Source organism: Crocuta crocuta, unplaced genomic scaffold (genome assembly GCF_008692635.1).
Source record: "Crocuta crocuta isolate KB4526 unplaced genomic scaffold, BGI_CrCroc_1.0 scaffold273, whole genome shotgun sequence".
Classification (NCBI taxonomy): domain Eukaryota; kingdom Metazoa; phylum Chordata; class Mammalia; order Carnivora; family Hyaenidae; genus Crocuta; species Crocuta crocuta.
The window spans coordinates 1329754-1349942 of NW_027529425.1; the positions used below are offsets into that span (position 1 = coordinate 1329754).

General features: G+C 48.1%; 2 protein-coding genes and 1 non-coding gene across 4 annotated transcripts; 1 reads left to right on the top strand and 2 right to left on the bottom strand.

The window, feature by feature from the left end:
* The first annotated feature begins 2000 nt into the window (after window positions 1-2000).
* Window positions 2001-10897, top strand: ATP5MF (ATP synthase membrane subunit f). Of its 2 annotated transcripts, none has more exons than XM_077758711.1 (4): window positions 2001-2104; window positions 8346-8453; window positions 9901-10017; window positions 10758-10897. In XM_077758711.1, exons 1-4 carry the CDS (start codon window positions 2092-2094, stop codon window positions 10784-10786), a joined length of 267 nt encoding a protein of 88 aa, XP_077614837.1. In that variant the 5' UTR covers window positions 2001-2091; the 3' UTR covers window positions 10787-10897. The 2 variants fall into 2 exon arrangements, with proteins under 2 accessions (XP_077614837.1, XP_077614836.1); XM_077758710.1 differs by lacking the exon at window positions 10758-10897 and adding an exon at window positions 10621-10751.
* Window positions 10898-11905: 1008 nt separating this feature from the next.
* Window positions 11906-20181, bottom strand: CPSF4 (cleavage and polyadenylation specific factor 4). The gene is made up of 5 exons (XM_077758827.1): window positions 19955-20181; window positions 16820-16972; window positions 15431-15483; window positions 13207-13222; window positions 11906-12925 (listed from the first exon to the last, which is right to left on the bottom strand). Exons 1-5 carry the CDS (start codon window positions 20115-20117, stop codon window positions 12741-12743), a joined length of 570 nt encoding a protein of 189 aa, XP_077614953.1. The 5' UTR covers window positions 20118-20181; the 3' UTR covers window positions 11906-12740.
* On the bottom strand, window positions 17804-17936 carry LOC144227258 (small nucleolar RNA SNORA70). Its single transcript, XR_013333881.1, has one exon. It is a non-coding gene; the product is annotated as a small nucleolar RNA SNORA70 (small nucleolar RNA).
* Window positions 20182-20189: the final 8 nt, after the last annotated feature.

Consider the following 20189-nt stretch of genomic DNA (forward strand, 5'->3'; position numbering starts at 1 on the left):
GAAAAGAATCATGAGGAATCTTGCTTGATAAGTGAAGGTAATAAACCCTACCCATGTAAGCACCCTGTTGGATGAGACAAAGATCACAAGAGCTTTTGTTAATTTGTAAGAGACCTCTTGTTATGGGGTGGTTCTCCCTGGTATTTCTGTGGTGAAAAGAAACGTCTCTCAAGGTCACCAAAGCTGGAATGGCTACAGCTTTTTGTCTAACAGTTGCCCTATCCCCTCTGGAAACCAAATCCCAATGTCACCTCCAAGAATGCAAATCCCTTTAGAACAAATCTTAATGGGTATGATGACTCCTACTCCCACACCCCCACACACTGCTGGTTACAACTTGTTGAACTTGTCAGGACTTGAGAAGAAATCTCCTGGCAACACAAGAACATGCCATTCAAAGCCTTCTCAGAAAGCATTCTTTTCTTTCTTTTCTGTTGCTGTTTTTGTTTTTGTTCTAAGAGGAGGAAGGAAAGAAAAGCTTTCCAAATGAATTAAACTGTCAAGAGACAAGTATCAAGAAAATGAATCTCTGTCCCAGTGAGGAGTCTGTTTTATTTTCCTTTCTTCTTTTTTTAAAGTTTATTTATTTATTTATTTATTTAATGTTTTTTATTTATTTCTAGGAGAGAGAGAGAGAGAGAGAGAGAGAGAGAGAGAGAGACAGCGTGAACAGGGGAGGGTCAGAGAGAGGGAGACACAGACTCTGAAGTAGGCTCCAGGCTCTGAGCTGGCAGTCAGCACAGAGCCCGATGCGGGGCCTGAACCCATGAACCGCGAGATCATGACCTAAGCGAAAGTCTTAACCGACTAAGCCACCCAGGCGCTCCAAAAGTTTATTTATTTTTGAGAGAGCACATGGGGGACAGTGCAGAACCCGATGCAGGACTCAAACTCACCAACCATGAGATCATGACCTGAGCCAAAATCAAGAGTCTGATGCTTAACCAACTGAGCCCAGGTACCCTGAGGAGTCCATTTTCTTGATGTAAATTACAGCGCTCTTGCCCAAGGTGCAGATCCTGGCACTGAGCCTGTAGTCCAGGGGGTTTACATGATACTCCAGGGACAGCAGGATCCTGGGGTTAACCCCTTCCTTGTCCCTGTTTTCTTCTGAAAATGAATGGCTAAGGCTAAGAAATTCATGGGTCTTTGGGAAACTTGTGCCTGGTGACTCTAGGTTTTGTTTCTCATGGTTTTCATGTAACCACAAATCCTATTATGTATGTATGTATGTATGTATTTCCACAAATCCTTCTGTTTTTCATACTTGGGCTCTTTGTTGGGTAGGGAAGAAAATTATGCTATCCCATGTGTACAAAGGCAGGCAGCTCCCCTGCCAGTGCTACTGCAATTACATCCCAAATTTAGAGAAGGCAGAGAGATTCAGGGAATTGAAGCATCTTGCCCAAGTCAGAATTGCTTAGCCAATAATGGTTATCATGGCCTTTCCAGAAAAAACCAAGATGGTGGGGTGAGGCATCATTGGGCGTAGAAAAGAAGTGGCAGAAAGAAGGGCTGGAGTTGTGTACCCCTAGGTCTTGCTTTTTTCTGTCTTCGGAGCCCACCCCAGAGGTGGGACACATAAAGCTACTCTTGCATTAAAACCTATATGAAGCCCAAGCCTGGACACCAGCTTTTCTGGTAACTAGGAATTCTGTGAGAGTCCTAGCTTATCTCCCATCCAACACAGTTGGGAGGAAAAGTCTTCATATGCCCCTGTAAACTTCCACAACAATTTTAAGGCGACAAAGTAAGAAAGCCAGGATGCTCTTTTCTCCTCACTTCCTATCTCTGGGTCCCTTCCAGCCTCCTCCTTCCTATGATGGGAAGCCCAGGCTGAGCCCTACCGCCACCACCCCGTCTCGTACCCACCTACCTCCCTACCCCATCCCCTGCTTTTATACCACCGAACACGCGGGCTTTACACTCCAGGGACTTTGCCCTCCCCTCTATGGCGCACTTGCAGCTTCAGCCTCGCACGGGCCGAGACCTGCTTCCCATGAACCTCTGCTCCTCGCTCTCGCAAGGGCGCGTGCTCCCTACCCAGCAGTCCTCGCGCGGCCCGGTACAGCGGACACTCAGGACTCCAAGATGGCGTCACCCGGTGAGTACCTGTATATTAAGGTTACAAGTTTGAGGGCAGGATACGTGGTCCGGGGCCCGGGGCTCAGAACCGCACTGGGAGGGGAGGGGGCTGCAGAGCCCCTTCCCCTTCACTCAGGGCCTTCTCTGCGGCCTTACCGGAGGCGCACCGAACCGTTTGCTCAGGGTCTTGCACCATTCGGCCCTTCTCTGCTCTCTCAGCCGCGCCGCCCGCCTCCTTAAGGGCCCCTGTCTCTCGGCTACAGCGGGGAGGCTGAGGGCAACCGGGCGACGCGGTTGCAAACTTGGGAATGCACTATCTCCGGCTGCTATCTCTCCCCTTACTGAAGTATCGCTATAGTCGTCCCCGCCATCACACAGGCGCTTTGCATTTGAATCCTACGCGCATCTTCTGCCCTTCTTCCCAAAGCTGAAGCTCAAATTAAGCCCCCGGAGGAGCTAACACCTAGGATAGTGTGTGCACCATTTAAGGTTGGACTCATGCATATATGTTGGATATGTGTTGAATAGGTTTAGAGAGGTGAAGTGACTTGTTCAAGGTCACAACAGGTGAAAGGGCTGAGCCAGGGTACAAATTAGGTGTCTGGGGCCTCGTGGTAAACTGAGCTTTAATCGCAAGGATGGCCTTATGATCTGCAAGCTTTTCAGTGACGTGTGTATAAGTCTACACTCATTGTACTATATGCACTGATTTTGTTTTTGTATGGAAACCATGTTTTAGCCCTAGAGCCTCTTAGTAGCCTTGTCAGTAAGTCTCTGTCTGGAACATTAATCCCATTTTATTAAAGATACAAGTTTATTTAGAGCACACGCGAGCGGAGGAGAAGAAAGAAAGGGAGAGAATCCCAAGCAGGATCCATGCTCACAGTGTAGAGTCAGCCTGCAGCTTCGTCCACAAACAGTGAGGTCATGATTCAAGGCGAAATCAAGAGCCCCCTGCTCAGCTGACTGAGTCACCCAGGTGTCCCAATTTTATTTTTTATTTTTTTTAAATGTTTTATTTATTTCTAGGAGAGAGAGAGAGACAGCGTGAGCAGGGGAGGGTCAGAGAGAGAGGGAGTCACAGACTAGAACAGGCTCCAGGCTCTGAGCTGGCAGTCAGCACAGAGCCCGACGCGGGGCTGGAACCCACAAACCGCGAGATCATGACCTAAGCGAAAGTCGGACGCTTAACCGACTAAGCCACCCAGGCGCCCCTAGGTGTCCCAATTTTAAAGATGAAAATAATGGTCAGAGATGTGGTGTGGCCTCCCTGAGACAGAGTTTTGATGAACCTACCCAGTTTCTATATTCTTAAGTATCAGCATGGAGATATGAAGAGGGGAGCAGAAAAAATGAGAATGATGCTGTTTTTCCCATCTGTAAAAATGGGCGTGAGAATATTTATTAACAGTGGTTCTGTTGTTTAAACAAGATGACATGTGAAAAGGAAGCATTGAGACTTGGCATCTTATTTATGTAGAGTGGAGTGATGAGCACTGTGGAATAAGGACTAAACGACTTAGTACATGTAAGGTCCCTGAAACACTGCCTGGCCCACCGCGGAGCGTTAGTCATCCAGCTTTCACTCTGTGACCACTGAGCAGTGTCATGCCACTTCTGGTCCATCCAACATCACGATAGGTGAAGGAATTGAAGTCCAAGTTCTGATGATCTTTTAGATGGTGTCTGTCACGGGAGCATAAAGCCACTAGTTTATTAGCAAATAAAGTGATGGAAATATGAATTAACAGCAGTAAATGAGATTGGGTCAGCAATGGGCTAGATTTCCTATGGTCTGTTTTGTTTGGTCTGTGGGCTATGAACGATCTTTTTTGTGTGTGTTTTTTAGTTTATTTATTTAATTTTTTGAGAGCGAATGAGAGCGAGCCAGAGTGAGCAGAGAAGGGGAGAGAGAGAGGGAGAGAGAGAATCTCAGACAGTGCAGAGCCCGATGTGGGTCTTGAAGTCATGAACCGTGAGATCATGACCAGAGCCGAAATCAAGAGTTGGACACTTAACCGACTGAGTCACCGAGGCACCCCAAGAATGGTTTTTAAAAATTAAAAAATAAAAAAGACTGTATTACAGAGGCTTCGTGTGGCTTGAAATCTTTACTCTCTGGCCAACCTCTGGGCTGGATTTAGCACTCAGAAGACACTTAGCATTTTCATCGCTCTTCATATAGGTGGTCAGTATGCTTCTTTGAACTCATAAAATCAGGCCAGGTAGCTACCTACCCTGATACAAGAACATGTACCCCTTTGTCAGCCTTCACTATAAGTATGACATCACCATGAACTGTGACATAGCCCACAGGAAGAAAGATAATTTCCATTTACTTAGTACCTAGGGGCACCTGGGTGGCTCAGTCTGTTAAGCATCCGACCCTTGATTTTAGCTCAGGTTGATCTCATAGTTGGAGCCTTGCATCAGGCTCTGTGCTGCAGAGATCCCTGCTTGGGATTCTCTCTGCCCCTCCCTTGCTTTCATTCTCTCTCTCAAAAATAAATGAACATTTAAAAAGAACATTTAAAAAGTACGTAGAGCCAAGTACCAAGGTGAATGCTATTCTTAACCTTATTTTACAAAGGAGGAAACTGAGGCACAGAAGGTGGATATTGGTCCAAGGGCACACAGGAGTGAAGTGGCACTAAACCCAGAACACGACTCCTGTGTCTACTCTGTTCCACACTGCACCGCTGGTAGAGTGCAGAGGGATGTGTGGTACTGCAGAAGAGTGTTGGGGGAGGGTTCCAATATGGCTGCTTAAAGACTGAGGTCTTTGTCTTCCGTTAAGAGAAATTCTTGGAAAAAGTGTAGATGCATCTCTGATGAATCTGTTCATCTCCTAGAGTTTTGTCAACGGTGCTGTATTTGGCTTTCCTTAAGCCTAATGTGATTTTCCCACCTGTGCTTATAAATTTCTTAGTTTCTTAAGGAAACACTCTATGTGTCGAAATATATAGAAATTTCTCCTGTGATGTGCCACGGCACGATGCCAACCCCTGAATGTGGTCACGATGTGAATACGTTTTTATAGATTGTGTGGATGTTAAAAAAAAATAGCTTACATGGCCCAGAAGTGACCTGAGTTTTTAAAAAAATCAGCCTTATACTAGTAAAAAAATACTTTGACTTAAAATATGTGTTTCTTGGGGTGCCTGGGTGGCTCTGTGCGATAAATATCTGACCCTTGGTTTTGGCTTCCTGAGATTGAGTGCTTCATCAGGCTTTGTACTGACACTTGGAATTCTCTCTCCTCCTCACTCTCTGCCCCTCCCCAGCATGCACTGGCTCTCTTTCAGAAAACAACCAAGAAACAAAAAACTTTTTTTTAAGTTTTTAATGTTTATTTTTGAGAGAGACAGCGCGCGCGCGCTTGAGTGAGCACAAGCGGGGAAGGGGCAGAGAGAGGGAGGTAGACACATAATCTGAAGCAGGCTCCAGGCTCTGAGCTGTCAGCACAGAGCCTGACGCAGGGCTTGAACTCAAGAACCGAGAGATCATGACCTGAGCCAAAGTGGGACACAACCGACTGAGCCACCCAGGTGCCCTAACAAAAAACTTTAATGAAAAAATTTTTCTTTTGCATATCTCCCCCAACATAGCCCTATTATTAAAAAGCGTTTTTATTTTTATGTATTTTTTATAATTTTATTTTTAAACAATATTTATTTATTTGAGAGAGAGAGAGAGCAAGCACAGGCAGGGGAGGAGTAGAGGGGAGAAGGAGGGAGAGAACCCAAGCCGGCTCCATGTTCAGTGTGGTACCCCACACAGGGCTCAATCTCATGACGATGAGATCATGATCTAAGCTGAAACCAAGAGTTGGACACTTAACCAGCTGAGCCACCCAGGCACCCTTTAAAAGCATTTTTAAACTTTATTATGGAACCTTTCAAATACAAAGGAAACAATGTAATGAACACTTTATACTCATTATCTAGTGTCAATAGTTAGCAATATTCTGCCATTCTAGTTCCATCTATACCTTTGTCATGCACTCCCCACCATGTAGTCATATTTAAAGCCAGTTGGTTTTAGAATGACATGTTTGTACTCCTCACTGCATGCAAGAATGCTTTGAGACTGTAGCAAAGGTATGGAGTATGTTAAGAAGAAATGTGGTATAGTTATCCATGGACTAAAGCTTCCTGATCCAAGTGAAGACAGTTGGCATGTAAGATGTGTACTACTAAACTTTTCTAGGAATAGCATGGATAGGGTGACAGAGAAAGGTATAGGTCATTCTCGGATGACATTATTGTTTGGTGTTGGGTTAATATCATTGACACTAAACTCTCCAGAAGAGATTTGGTTCATTGGAGACTATCTCATATTTCAAAAATACTGCCAAACTAATTAGTTCTCTGTACAGAACTAAAGGGTATATTTAATCCCTGAAGTCCTTTATGTTTAAAATGTACTAAAGTTTGGAGTGCCTGAGTTGCTCAGTCCGTTAAGCGTCTGACTTCAGCTCAGGTCATGATCTCACAGTTCATGGTTCGAGCCCCACATCAGGCTCTTTGGTGTCAGCACAGAGCCTGGTTTGGATCCTCTGTCCTCTCTCTGCCCCACCCCCTCACTCTCTCTCTCTCTCAAAAATAAGCATTAAAACAAACAAACCCAAAAATGTACTAAAGATTGGTTTGTATGCCATTTCTTTCTCTACCTGTCTTTTTTTTTGTTTCACCTTAGTTCAGATCTTAATGACATTTCAACAATAATAATATTAACAGTTTACAGTTCTGAGTACTGTTGGAAGTACTTCTTTTTTCTTTTGAGAGAGAGAGGGTGTGAAAGAGAGAGGGAGAGAGAAGCGGGGCTCACCCGAAGTGGGGCACTAGCTCACCCAATGCGGGACTCGAATTTACAAACTGTGAGATCATAACCTGAGCTGAAGTCAGGTGCTTAATTGACTGAGCCACCCAGGCAGCCCAAATGCTTTTATATAGATTCTCATTCAGTGCTTGGAATAGCCATTTAATAGACAAGGGAACTGGAGCTCAGAGGTAATACTAGTGATTGAGATAAGGGGACAGGGAAAGAGGCCTTTTAGGACATAGCATTTAAGTTGAGGTAGCCATGTGATGGCCCAGGAGCACTGCACATACAAAAGCCCTCAGGTGAAGAAGCAAAAAGGAGTCTGGCTCAAGTACGGTGAGTGGATAAAATGGTTGTCTGGCGATAGAATGTTGGCTCCGGAGAGCAAGGCCTGCGTCTGGAGTCGGTGCTGTACCCACAGTGCATAGCATGCTGCCTGACATACAGTAGGTGCTCCATATTTTTTAGATGAGTCTAGATGGAAGGTTGGGGCCAGTTTGTTTGGGACAGGCAGTCTAAACCATGACCCTAAAGCTCTGTATGCAAGTCATGGTCTTATGCCTCTACTTGTCACTTGTGGCCCATTGACAAACCCTCAGTCTGGTCCATCTAGGCCAAATGCTTGCTTCTCCAGATAACCTATAGCAAATTAGAAGCTGCCATTAAGACTTATATTTCTGTTGATGGCTCAACAATCCTTGCCCGTGTTAAATGTTGGGAGATATTGAGATCTGTGGGATTCCCCTCTGTGGACTCCTGAAGGAACTTTAGTCTTTCCTTTGATCCCCAAAGTGGAGAAAAAACCTTTGAGTGAATTTAGTCTGGCTCCTTCTCTGGTTGGTCATCTTTAAGAAAGGACAGTAGTCTTTGACTCCTTACCCTGAAGAAGATATCTGCTCAGAAGCTTTTTAAAGTTGATCTCTGTGGGGAGGATGGAAAGGGAGACCATTCCCTTCTTTAAAAACTTTTTTTTCTTAATGTTTATTCATTCTTTGAGAGAAAGAGAGCATGAACAGGGGAGGGGCAGAGAGAGGGAGACACAGACACAGAATCTGAAGCAGGCTCCAGGCTCTGAGCTGTCAGCACAGAACCCGATATGGGGCTGGAACTCAAAAACTGCGAGATCATGACCTGAGCCAAAGTTGGATGCTTAACCGACTGAGCCACCCAGGCGCCCCTGATTACTTTCTTCCTCATGACCCTTAGGTTCTGTTTTTACCTAGTTACTCCCGGTAAGCTGTTCTTCAAAATCTTGTTCATTAATAAAGCTATCCCTTTATATAGACTCTGACTTATGAATTTGGTATATTTATTCATAATAGTACTTATATGCAACCTCTAGTGATTTTATTGAATAGTTGAAATAAGTGACATAAAAGGATATTGTTTGTCTTACTAGAGGTTCTTCAGAGTGTTTTTCTGCTCTTCCTTTTTAGTACCAATGAAGGAGAAGAAGCTCATGGATGTGAAGCTAGGAGAGCTGCCAGGCTGGATACTAATGCGGGATTTCACCCCGAAAGGCATTGCTGGTGCATTTCAAAGAGGTCAGAGCCTATTGACATGTGTAAACAAAACCAGATGCCCATGTCTCTTTTTGCCCTGAGCTCGGACTGATAAGTTATGTAGAGGAAGACAGGGATGAATGGTTAGCCCCTGAATCTCCATGACTGGTCCTATCAGAGGCTGGCTATAAGAGATATCAGTCAAGAAAATGTTTTCTGTTGCTTGGAATTTGTACCACTGCCTTCGTTTTAAATATGTATGAGCATTTTTAAATCATAAGATTTTCCTTAAAGAGGAAATTGAGTTTCAAGTATGGTGGCCATCAGTCTGTATTGTAATGCTCACCTGCCTGTCAGGCAGCACGTCCAGGATGAATGTTTGAAATGATCTCTGCTTCTGGGCTGTGCACGATCAGATCAGTCCTGTGGAACTAGTGTCCTTATTCCAGGAATTAGAGACCCACATCACCCCATGGGGACCTGTGTGGTCTCCAGCTTCCTGGGTGTGTGTGTGGTGGAGTGGGGGTACCTTTCTTCTATTTTTCTTTCCAGTTCTGGGCATCCTGTTGCTGGCTCTTGTGTGCCATGTTTCCTTCTGCCGTGAGGCCTTTCCTGAACTCAGAATACTCTGCCTTTTCCCCATACTTAGTTTACAACAGTCCCTGACTCCTCAGCATGAGTGAATGTGGCCTGTTCATGCCCACAGCTCCTTGTACTGCTCCTTCACACCTTCCTTCACTGTTGTAAAGTAGGGCCTTCTAGGATCACTTCATTCTTTTTTGTCAACTAATCCATGAGCCCAGAGGGCAGAAACTTTCCTCACTGGGGGGGTACCCAGAAAGAGATGATCGCACAAAACCTTCCTCTTCCCTGATAGGCTGACCCAGCTGACCACAGCTAATTGGCCCTTACTTGGGGTTCGGATTTTTTTTTTTCAAATGTTTTATTTATTTCTAGTCTCGAGAGAGAGAGAGACAGCGTGAGCAGGGGAGGGTCAGAGAGAGAGGGAGTCACAGACTGAAACAGGCTCCAGGCTCTGAGCTGGCTGTCAGCACAGAGCCCGACGCGGGGCTCGAAACCACGAACCGTGAGATCATGACCCAAGCGAAAGTCAGATGATTAACCGACTAAGCCACCCAGGCACCCCTTGGGGTTGGGATTTTGGTCAGAATTAGGGTAAGGAGATCGCATAGGGCCAGAGGTGAGGGTGAGGCAGGATCAGAGGCTAACAGGCTGAGCCAAGTCTGTTAAGGGAAAGGCCAAAGCATAGGGGCAGAATCAAGGTGGGCCTAGCTGGGGCTTGTCCTGGGCTCCTGGGGCAAAACCCATGGGGCAGTGTGTCCCTCCCTTTATCAGCCGGTGAACTTAGGGGGTGAGTGGCTTCAAGAGCCACAGCAGGACTGGATCCCTGAATTTAAGCCAGACTCCTCTTTGCAATGTGTGCCTCATTCACAGCAAAGCACAAAGTGCCCTCCTCTCCTGTTTGCAGGTTATTACCGGTATTACAACAAGTATGTCAATGTGAAGAAAGGGAGCGTCGCTGGGATTTCTATGGTGCTGGCAGCTTATGTGCTTTTCAACTACTGTCGGTGTTACAAGGAACTCAGTGAGTGTCTCTCGGATTGCCATCCCTTCAGTGGGGTTTCTCCTATCAGGGTGGTATTGGTTCGTGGTCAGGTTTACAAGTCCATCATTCTGCTGACAGCTGAAAAATTGGAAGGATTTGTCAGAATATAGAATGTTATATTAAGTGACAAAATTGTGGCAAAGAGAAAATACAGGAAAAAGTAACATGAAGCTGGGATAAAAGTAACAGTTAGAGGAAGCGTTCTATAAGGTACTGCAGGGCTCCATGTGAGGTTGGTGGGAAATTTGGGCTTCATCTTCCTAGCAGCCAGTGTGGAGAGAAATAGGTTGAGCAGTACAATCCAGGGTCTGTTCAGTGCTGTGGAAAAGGGTGGCTTTTCCTGGTTCTAAAACCCAAGAGGCTCTCTGGTGGTGGGAGATGCCACAACAAATCCAATGGCAGCTGCTGACTGGGTTTCATGGGGAGTTTCTGTCAGTGTCTGGTCCCCTGCCAGTCTGTGAAATCCAGGTGATGCTGGCTCTGAAGACCAGCCTCTTGGGGATTTTGAGTGTGTTTTCCTTTTGGGAAGGAAGAGGCTGGCCAGGTGGCAGATTAGCTCCCAAGATGCCTTTGTACCTCCAGGTCTCCGGATTCTGCCAGAGACTCCCAGAAGGAGTTCTCAGGATGGTTTTACATGAATTTAGCCTGCCACCCTTCCATCATCTTATGCTTTCACTATACTCTACAAGAAACTTACAACCTTGCCTTTCTAACTTCAGAACATGAACGGCTACGCAAGTACCACTGAAGAGGGCCCAGTGTGGAGGCACATTCGGCATTCCTGACTGTGACCTTTGAAACCTTTCATACCCTAATTCAGAATTAACCTCCAATAAAAGATGACTGATACTCAGACTGCTTCCCTGGTTGAGCCATTTCCCTGCCCTCGAGGGCAGGGAAGAGTTCCTGCTGCATGAGGCGGGGTTCTTGTGGAATGCCTAACGCTTTAAATCCATGGGGGACTTCCCACCAGTCCTTTGGGGTCTTGTCCCAGCTCACGGTAGGTAAGGGTGTCATCTAGTTAAGCCTGCAAGTGCCCAGAGGTGTTTCCCTGCTCTGCCTGGAGTATTGAAAACACTTCTGGTCTTTTGTCAGCTGATGCTTTTACATTGACGAAACTGGGGAACTGGTGCCCAGAGTTCTTAAGAATGCCTTCCCCTCCCCAACCTTTCTGTGTTTCTCAGGACTCAGTAGTGTGGGCCCTACTAGTAAGGAAGCTCCACCTTTAGGAAGTTCAGTGGATGACTCGGGACCAATGGAAAACAGGCCCTGATGGGAGCTCATAGCTACCAATTTCCAGCACCTTTATCCTTACCCTTCAGAGATCTTCAGTAGGGGTTCCTGGGTGGCTTAGTCAGTTAAGCATCCAACTTCCACTCATGTTACCACCTCACAGTTTGTGAGTTTGAGGCCCACATTGGGCTCTCTGACAGCAGAGAGCCTTGTTTCAGATTTTCTGTCTCCCCCCTACCCCCCTAAAAATAATAAAAAAGAATAAAAAGATCTTCAGTAAAGTGATATGAGGGCCAGAATTGGTCTCCTGAGAAGTGTGTGGTAAGCATATATACGGCATGGGGTCTAAGGGGTGAGATGCTGAAGCTAATTATCTCCTAGAAGATCCAAATTTGAATAAGCAAGTATCATCCAGCATCTGAAATGGAGGAGAGCTGCTATGTAGCTGTTCCAGAGGCCAAGCTTCCAGACTTCACCAGCTGCCAGTAGAGGCCCTTCCTTCCCTCCAGGGGTTTCACATTTCTTAAAAGAGGACATGCAAGCTCTGGTATTGAAGCTTCATGTCAGGCATCTAGTACAGCCAGGAGCAGGAGTCCTCTCCTTGGCATGGGTCCCTGAAGTAACCAGACGCAGCTTAAAAAACGAGCTTTAATCGACCTCATAAAAATTGTTCTTGTAATTGAACTTGGACAGGCCCACTTGCCCAGCAGGCTGCAGGTGACGGTCTCACATTTCCAGGTTCAGGGGCAGGAGGTAGGTGCACAGATGGACTGCATCATTGATTTACTGGGTGGTCTGCAGCTCCAGCTTAAGGCATACCTTCAGCCATATCACTGATAAGTAGGCGCTCCAAGGAAATGAGCCCAGAAGGAAAAGACCCTCACACTGGAAAGCCCTGTGCCTTTCCTCTCAACCACTGCCACCTTGGAGCAGGACCCAGTCGTGGAGACAAGGAGCACACTTAGGTTTGCCCTGCTGCCTCATTCAAGTCATGTGGACAGGCACAGCTTCTGAATTCAGCAGGATGTGGAGGAAGCAGGCACGGCCAGCTTTAAATGATCCACCAGCCCCTGGAGTCACCAGGAACTGGTGTTTAATGAGGCCTCGAGGGGAAGGGCCGCCTTCCCTATAGACTGCTTAGCAGGAGCCCTTCCCCACCACCTCCTCCCCTCCCTAGAGGGTGGTGTGCAGGGAATTCCAGACAGGTGTTGATGCCTAGACATACATGATGCCGACTTGACCAAACTGGAGCACCTGTCCCCTTTTTAAAAAGTTTACAGCAAAACAATAGGGAAACCAACAGACGTAGCCCCTCAGAATGATGAACCCCGACGTGCCTGCCTGCCTGCCCCAGCCAGAGTTGCACCAACACTGGCAGTAAACAGTTAAATGCACGCTCCCAAGGGTGGCCCGGGGTGGTCCCCAAGAGTGGGGCCCCTCAGGCTGCTCTGAGCTGGCTCCAGCTGCGGTCACTGTCCACTGAGAAAGGCCAAGTGGCCTTTGGTGCATCTGTTGGCGTAGTGTCCTTTCTCACCACACTGGGAACAGCAGGAAGGGAGGGAGGAGACAAAACAAAAAACACTGTTTTCAAATGCAATTTTCAGGTAACATAGCACCTGCCAAATACCAGGTTTGGAATGGGGACTTTGAAATTCTCAGTCATCCAGACTTTCATTCAGACATAAAGAAGCAGCTCCAAAGGTATCACAGAAACTGCAGAAATTCCAGCAACTCAGCAGATGGAAGGGAGGCTGCACAGCCAGAGGGTGGCCCTGTGAGCACACAGCGGGGGTTTCTGCAGGCTGGGCCCAGTCAAACATGGGGCCTGTCCATGGAAGGTCTGTCCACGGGCTGGATGAGGAGAAGCCCATGGGACTCGAGCTCCCCCACCTGTCTGGGGACCAAGCCCCTCTGGAAGGCTGTCCGGTCACTTACCTTTCTGAGGCACTGTCTGAAGACGGGAGGCAACAAGGTGAGAGAAGCCACAAGGCTCCTTCCCCAACCCGGGGGGAGTCACTGCCATGGACCTGGAGGGTGGGCTGCACCCAGAATTTTCCCTCCTGCCCTTTGCACACTTGCCTAAGCTATCCCTGGGGCAAGTTTCAGTTACAGGATCAGAGAGATGGGACAATGGTTAGACTTGGGTGAACAGACCCAGAGAATCACATGAAAAATCTAGCACTGATTGTGACCTGTCCCAGCTCTGATTTTCCAGGCCCTGCCTTAGCTTCTCTTCATTCATTGTTTCCACTCCTCAAAAAGAAAAATTAAAAGGTAGTGAACAGGCAGCCTCAAGCACAAGACAAGGGTCAGTAGACAGGCAGGGGCACCCACCCTGCACTAACGCACCCAGAGCCTTGCCAGCCCCCGGCTTCCTCACCCTGGAATGCCCAGATCTCTTGCCTGCTCTATCCCCCTCACCCCACGGTGCCTACATTTTCAAGGCTGTCTGATACGTATGTGTGACTTTGGATGAGTGGCTTGTGGAGCTGCCGGCTGGCCCTTAGACTGGAGAGATCACCAGAGGGAAGGACTCACTGGACCCCTGCTCATAGCACCTGGCATGTCTGTCAGCCTCCACAGTTGGCCCTGGAGAACCCAGGATTCCCACAAGGTGCCTTGAATTATCAACCATGAAGGGCCTGACGTGAGAAGAGGTTGTTGGATTCCGACTCCAGCATTGTAAGTTCCAGGGCTAGGGAGAGCTGGCTTTGGAGGCCTTGCTGCAGAGTCCTGGGGCAGGGGTTGGGTGGGGGTCCAAAGAACAGCTACACTGCCTCATGGCACCTGTTTCCTTGTACTTGACGAGTGACTGGTTGGAAGCTGTCTGTTCTCTCCTCATCTGGGAGAGCTCAGGCTCAGAAATGTCTGAGGCCTTCCCTAAACCCAAGTACGCTTTGAACTTTAGTAGTTTGGGGGCACCTGCCTTCCCCTCCTTGCAGAACACAAACCCTTCCTGGGAAAGAGCAGTAATAGTCTTGGTTTTCTCAGTAGAGCCGGCACAGAGCAGGTGCTCAGTGAGTGACTGATGGCTCTGGAAAGTGGCTTAGCCTTTCTTGAGAGAAAAGTTCTAGGAACAATTTAAGCTAAGCACACACCTCTCGACTTGGACCTTCTACTTGTAGGATGCTGCTATCAGACGAGGGCTCACAGATGTTTAAGTGTCAGATCCAGGCCAGTTTTTAGTAACAAAAACTATAAATCGCTACCCACAGAGAACTGGGAAAGTAAACTGTGGTTATATTACACAGCCAGTGAAACAGATTACATTCACATATATTGACATAGTTTGATCCACAACATAACATTAGAAAAAAGAGACTATAGAAAGTTATTTGTACGAGGACCCTATTTCCATTAAAATGTACTTTCATTGTGCTTATATTAAGAGTAAGTTTGGCATAGCATTTCTCTAAGTGGGGTCCCCTGTGGGGCGTGAATGAACACTAAACAAAAAATTGTGACAACACAGCACACTGAGTCAAGTGGCTGTCTTAGGAAAGGTGGGATTGAGAGAACACTGTACCTGAAAGCATGTACTAATTCTGTGTTTGTCTAATACTGAAATCTGAAGTTTTTGTGAGCCTAGTTCTATTATCAGTTGTTTCTGCCGACTTCCCTCAATGGGTTTTGCGACTTTTAATTATGAACTCATTCTTCGGAACTCTAGCTGTCGGAATTCTGTGTGGTCAGGTTGAAAGTAAATTCCTCATAGAGCCAGACACCAGGGGCCCACATCTGGGGCTGTTTCCGATTAGAAAACTCAAGTTTGGGGGCGCCTGGGTGGCTCAGTCGGTTAAGCGTCCGACTTCAGTTCAGGTCATGCTCTCANTGCCCCCTCACTCCATATGACCAGCCCCTTCTTAGCCTTAAGATCCCTTCCCTGACCATTTAGCCTAAAGGAAAATATGGTCCTCATGTGGTCTCATCACTGTTTATTTTCTTTAGAGCGCCTACTGCATATCATTTTTTTTTTAACATGTATTCATTTTCAGAGAGAGACAAAACGCTAGTGGGGGAGGGGCATATCATTTTCCACTTTGTCTCACTGCTGTCAGCTGCCTCTTTCCCTGGGCCACTAGAACAAAAGCACCACGGGACAAGGACTGGGTTTTTCCTGTTTACTACCGGCCCTCTAATGCTGAAAGAGGACCCTCACTTGTGTCACAGGTGACAGGAGCTGCAGACAGTACATGTGCACCAGGGCAAGCTCTGTGGGGAGGCAGGGGAGCGTCAGAGGCATCAGGGAGGCTGCCAGGCCCGGCAGGAATGAAGGAACCCAGGCCAGCCTTCAAGGGTGCCCTTAAGAGTCTGCCCGGTGCCTGGGTGGCTCAGTCGGTTAAGCATCCGACTTCGGCTCAGGTCATGATCTCACAGTTCGTGGGTTCGAGCCCCGCGTCGGGTTCTGTGCTGACAGCTCAGAGCCTGGAGCCTGCTTCAGATTCTGTGTCTCCCTCTCTCTGTCCCTCCCCTGCTCACGCTCTCTCTAAAAAGTAAATAAAAACATTAAAAAAAAAAAAAAAGAAAAAAGTCTGCCTGGGAGGGCTGTCTCCCGCCTTTGGGTCCAGATGGGAGATGGCACGCATGAAAAGGGGATGCCCCCTTCCAGTACTCGTTCCAGTGCTGTTTCCAGTGCTGGCTTGGTGGAGGTGTGGGGGTTGGGGGGCTGGGAAGCCTGGGTCCTATTTCTCACTATCTGTGCTTTGACTTCACAGCTTATGCTACCTCTACAAAAAAAACACAACTATCATTACTAAACCAGCAGAGCATGCCTGTCAGGCTGCTGGAATAATTAATGTCTCATGATGACAGTGCTTTGAAAGTGCACTGCCATCCAGTGCTCCCTAGCACCCCCAGCCCATCACATGTACAGCAGGCTTCCAGCCCCACTGCCCAGTCCCTGCACAGGGCCGGCAGAGCCCATCCTCATCCTGACCAGCAGGACTCCTTCCTGGGCAACCTCGTCCACGGCAGAGAGTGGTAGATTCTAGTTCCATCAGGGAGCACAAGAGCTCTGTTGAGCAGTGGCCCCTCTGCTCCCACTTCTCCATGGAGTCCACTCAGGATAGCCAGGGGCACGTGTTCTCCACACAGGGAGCAAGGCAATCTCAAGGTGAGGAGTGGAGCTCTTGGCCACCACAAGATAGTCTATTTAGGACAAACTAATAACTGGAATCACACTCCCAGAGAGAAGGAAACAACTCAGACCTGGGGGACAGGAGACACCAGGCTGGAAGCAGCAGCCAATATGAGGGAAAAGGTCAACGTGAGTGGAAACAAGGCCTCCCGCCAGCTGCACTGCTCACTCAACCACCACGGGACCCTCAGTTGTCTCAACTTCCCAAATAACTTGAAACTAGAGGGTCAGCTAAGGTTGGCGGGCACAGCGTGAGGTTCCCATCTAGAGCTGTAAAGATGGGAGGTGGCAGACACTGTGGGCACCTGAGCAGCTCTTTATCCTCTCGGGGTCTCAGTTCTGGGTGTCACCTCCCCAGGGCTCCTGAGGCTGGACGTCCAGGTACAGAGAGGGGCCTGGCCATCTGCTTACCGAACTTGGAGTAGAAGTAGCACTCGGGCATCTTGGTCATGTCGTACTCATGCAGGAACTCGCACTGGTCCCCCTTCTTGCACAGCCCCCGCAGCCAGTGTTTGCACACAACGGTCTTCTCACCGCTGATATGGCGGAATGGGCACATGCCCCCTGCCAAGAAAGACAGCACGCTGTGATGACGGCGGCGCCTTCACCCCACACTTCCTTGCAATATCTGGGAGCAACACGTCTTGGGAGGCCATGGTTGCACCTGGCAGAAGGCAGTACATGGGCACATGTCTCAAGTTTCAGTACTTCTGTGTTTTCTTTCTATGTGTTTTGGAAAAACCTAACTAAAATATCAAACCATGCTTTCACAGATATTACTGTAATACAGAAACTTTTTTAAGACAAGAAGCAGGACTTATTAGTGGGCATGAGTAGGGAGGGGCAGTGCTAAGGTTCTCGTGAGTGCAGAACCACGATATGTCCAACGGGCCACGATTAAGGATGTCTTTAACCCCATAGCCATCTGGGATGGGCCACCATGTCTCATCTGTGTCTCCCTCTCTCTGCTCCCCTGATCCCTCGCTCTCTCTCAAAAATAAACTCTTAAAAAAAAAAAAAAAAGAATTACAGAGCAAAGACACGGGAAGAAGACCAGGAGCCCAGTGAGAGATATAGTACAACCAGACAGCCTGAGGTCAACCTGGTAAGACATGGCGGGTTAGTGGCTTGGCAACCTTGTCTTCAAATTTGTCTGCATTAAACTTAGTAAAGCCCACTTCTTGGAAATGTGGATCTTCTGGCGGCCAGGGAACTTGAACTTGGCCCTGCTAGGGCCTCATGCTCCTTGTTCTGCAACTTGGTACGGATGGACATGATGACTTGGCCAATGTGGACCCTGGCCACTGTGCCAGGGTTTCCAAAGGCACCCGGCAGACCTGTCTGGAGCCTAGACTGGAGATAGCATGAGGCCAAACCTTAATGTCCACCAGAAAGGGCTGCCTCCAAGGTCCCTTAGGGCAACCTGTACAGTCGACAGGCTGCATACACTACCAAGGAGGCTGCTGTTCACAACCATTGCACACTGGGCCGCATGGGGAAAGGGCACAGTCGGCTTAATTGGCTGCAGTAAGATGGGAACTTATAAGCCTTAGGGTAGTGGTGGAATAAGCTTATTTGTTAATTAAAGAACAGGTTTAGTGATACACAGACATGGGAAAAATTGTAGAGGTAGTGAAAAAACCAAAAAACAAAAAAACTGGGCTTTGGAAAACACTGCTCTTAAAAACAGAAGGTAAAGGAAAACACCAGCAGAATCCTGGACCCCAAGTGGGCTCCACCTCTAGTTATAAGTGCCACTTAGTCTCTAAGAATTAAGAAAGAATATCAACTTCAGAACTGAAGAAATGCACTGTATACAAAGTGGCCTTCTGTGGCAGGACCCGAGCAATAAGCCACTCAGATGGGACAGAGCAGCACCCTTGGAAACTTATTTTTCTAACTCGTGGCCAGGCGAGACCACTGGGAAGGCCCAACCAGAATGAGGTTGTGACTGGGAAAGACCTAGACCAGACCCTCCTAACAGAACTTTTTGCAATGATGTTCTATATCTATGCCGTCCAACATGGCAGCCACTGGCCACATGTGGCTATTAAGCACTTTAAATATAATGCATGTGACTGAGCAATATTTGAATAAGCACATGTGGCCAGTGGCTACTAGTTAGTTAACACAGAGATAGCCATAGTGCTCTGTACTAACAGAAGGTGGTGGGTCAGAAGGGTAGAATTACGGAGCACAGGGGCGCCTGGATGGCTCAGTCGGTTAAGTGTCTGACTTCGACTCAGGTCATGATCCCACAGTTCGTGGGTTCAAGCCCCGCACAGGGCTCTGTGCTGATAGCTGTGAGCCTGGAACATACTTTGGATTCTGTGTCTCCCTGTTTTTCTGCTCCCCCCATCCCCACACTCTGTCTCTGTCTCTCTCTCGCTCTCAAAAATAAACACTTAAAAAAAAAAAAAAAANATGGAGCCTGTGCGTGTATAGGATTAGGTTGTTTGAGATGTATCTCATGGGCATAGCATTATCTCACAGAGAAGCGTCAGCACGAGTGAGACAACTTGGGTCATGTGTGCGTGAGAAGTGTGGCCATTTGAGGGGAATGAGGCTGCAGGGAGGCCTTCCAGGCCACGTACCAGTGGGAGAACATGGGTCTCTGGCAGTCATAAATCACAACACGGGGAACTGCAGACCGAACGAGTCAGTAACACTGGAGAGCTCACCTGGTTCCACCAGGTACCGAATGGCTGTGGACCAAGTGGTCTTCCACAAGTCCCTGTCCCCAACCCAGGCCTCAGTTGCCCCGTCTGTGGACTGAACGCAATGACCTCTAAGCTTTAATGTTACAACATTAGATTCCAAGTGTTTCCAGAAAGGAGAGAAGAAAACTGCTGTTTTTTGTTTTTTTAAAGTGCTAAACATTGGGGCAGCACCTGGGTGGCCTGGTCAATTTAAGTGTCAGACTCCTGATCTCAGCTCAGGTCTTGGTCTCAGGATCGTGAGTTCAAGCCTGGCATTGGGTTCGGTGCTGGGCCTGGAGCCTACTTTAAAACATAGATAAATAAACAATAAAAATAAAAAAAGTATGAGACATCCACCTAAGTTGGGGCGTGGGGAGCCAGGAGCTATCGTCTGAAGGTAGAGAAGGGAGCTCAGGCAGCTGCCGGGCTGTGATTAATTGGGGTCCAGAGAAAAAGTGAGGGATAGGCTCCCTGGGTGCAAGTCCTAGGAAAATGAAGTTTGAGTGTCTAATTGGGAATCTCCTACAAAGAGGAACAGGTGGTCCTTCCTCCAGCAAGACTCCTCCAACCGCCTAGTACTGGTAAAAACAAGAAGAGGGTGCTCAAAATGGGGAGCTGGAAGTGGAAGATCTTAATTTCCTTTAGTTGGGGAAGGTAAGCAATTTCCAATCCAGGACACTCGCTTTCATTCAAGAATTATTGGAACAGCCAGACACGGTCCTGCCCTCCTGAAGGGTGTATTTGAACAGCCCCAGGGGATCAAAGGGGATCCGAGAAAGGGAGGCTCCCGAGTCTGAATGGGGGGAAAGGGTCTCAGGATGGAGGGTGGGGGAAGGCGTCCCAGGACCGATGGGGAGCAGGTCCCGGGATAGTCGGTCGCGCCCCTCGCCCGCGGCCCCGCGCTCACTGTCCATGCCGGGGAAGGGCAGCGGCTGTGCCCCGAGCTGCTGCTCCACTGCGATCTCCAAGTCGAACTTGATGTGGTCCACGCTGGCGATGATTTCCTGCATGGCGGCGGCGGCGGCCACACCGGCCCGACTACCCCTCAGGTACCTCGCCGCCCTCACACTTCTACCCTCCCC

Coding starts and splice junctions, on each gene's coding strand:
- ATP5MF (XM_077758710.1), top strand. Junction 8,454..9,900: donor TGCTGGTGCATTTCAAAGAG/GTCAGAGCCTAT, acceptor TCCTGTTTGCAG/GTTATTACCGGTATTACAAC. Junction 10,018..10,620: donor TCGGTGTTACAAGGAACTCA/GTGAGTGTCTCT, acceptor TTGTACCTCCAG/GTCTCCGGATTCTGCCAGAG.
- CPSF4 (XM_077758827.1), bottom strand. CDS start 20,117: ATGCAGGAAATCATCGCCAGCGTGGACCACATCAAGTTCGACTTGGAG. Junction 16,973..19,954: donor CCGGGACCTGCTCCCCATCG/GTCCTGGGACGC, acceptor CTTTCTTGGCAG/GGGGCATGTGCCCATTCCGC. Junction 15,484..16,819: donor CTACTTCTACTCCAAGTTCG/GTAAGCAGATGG, acceptor GCCTCCCCACAG/AGCTTGCCCTGGTGCACATG.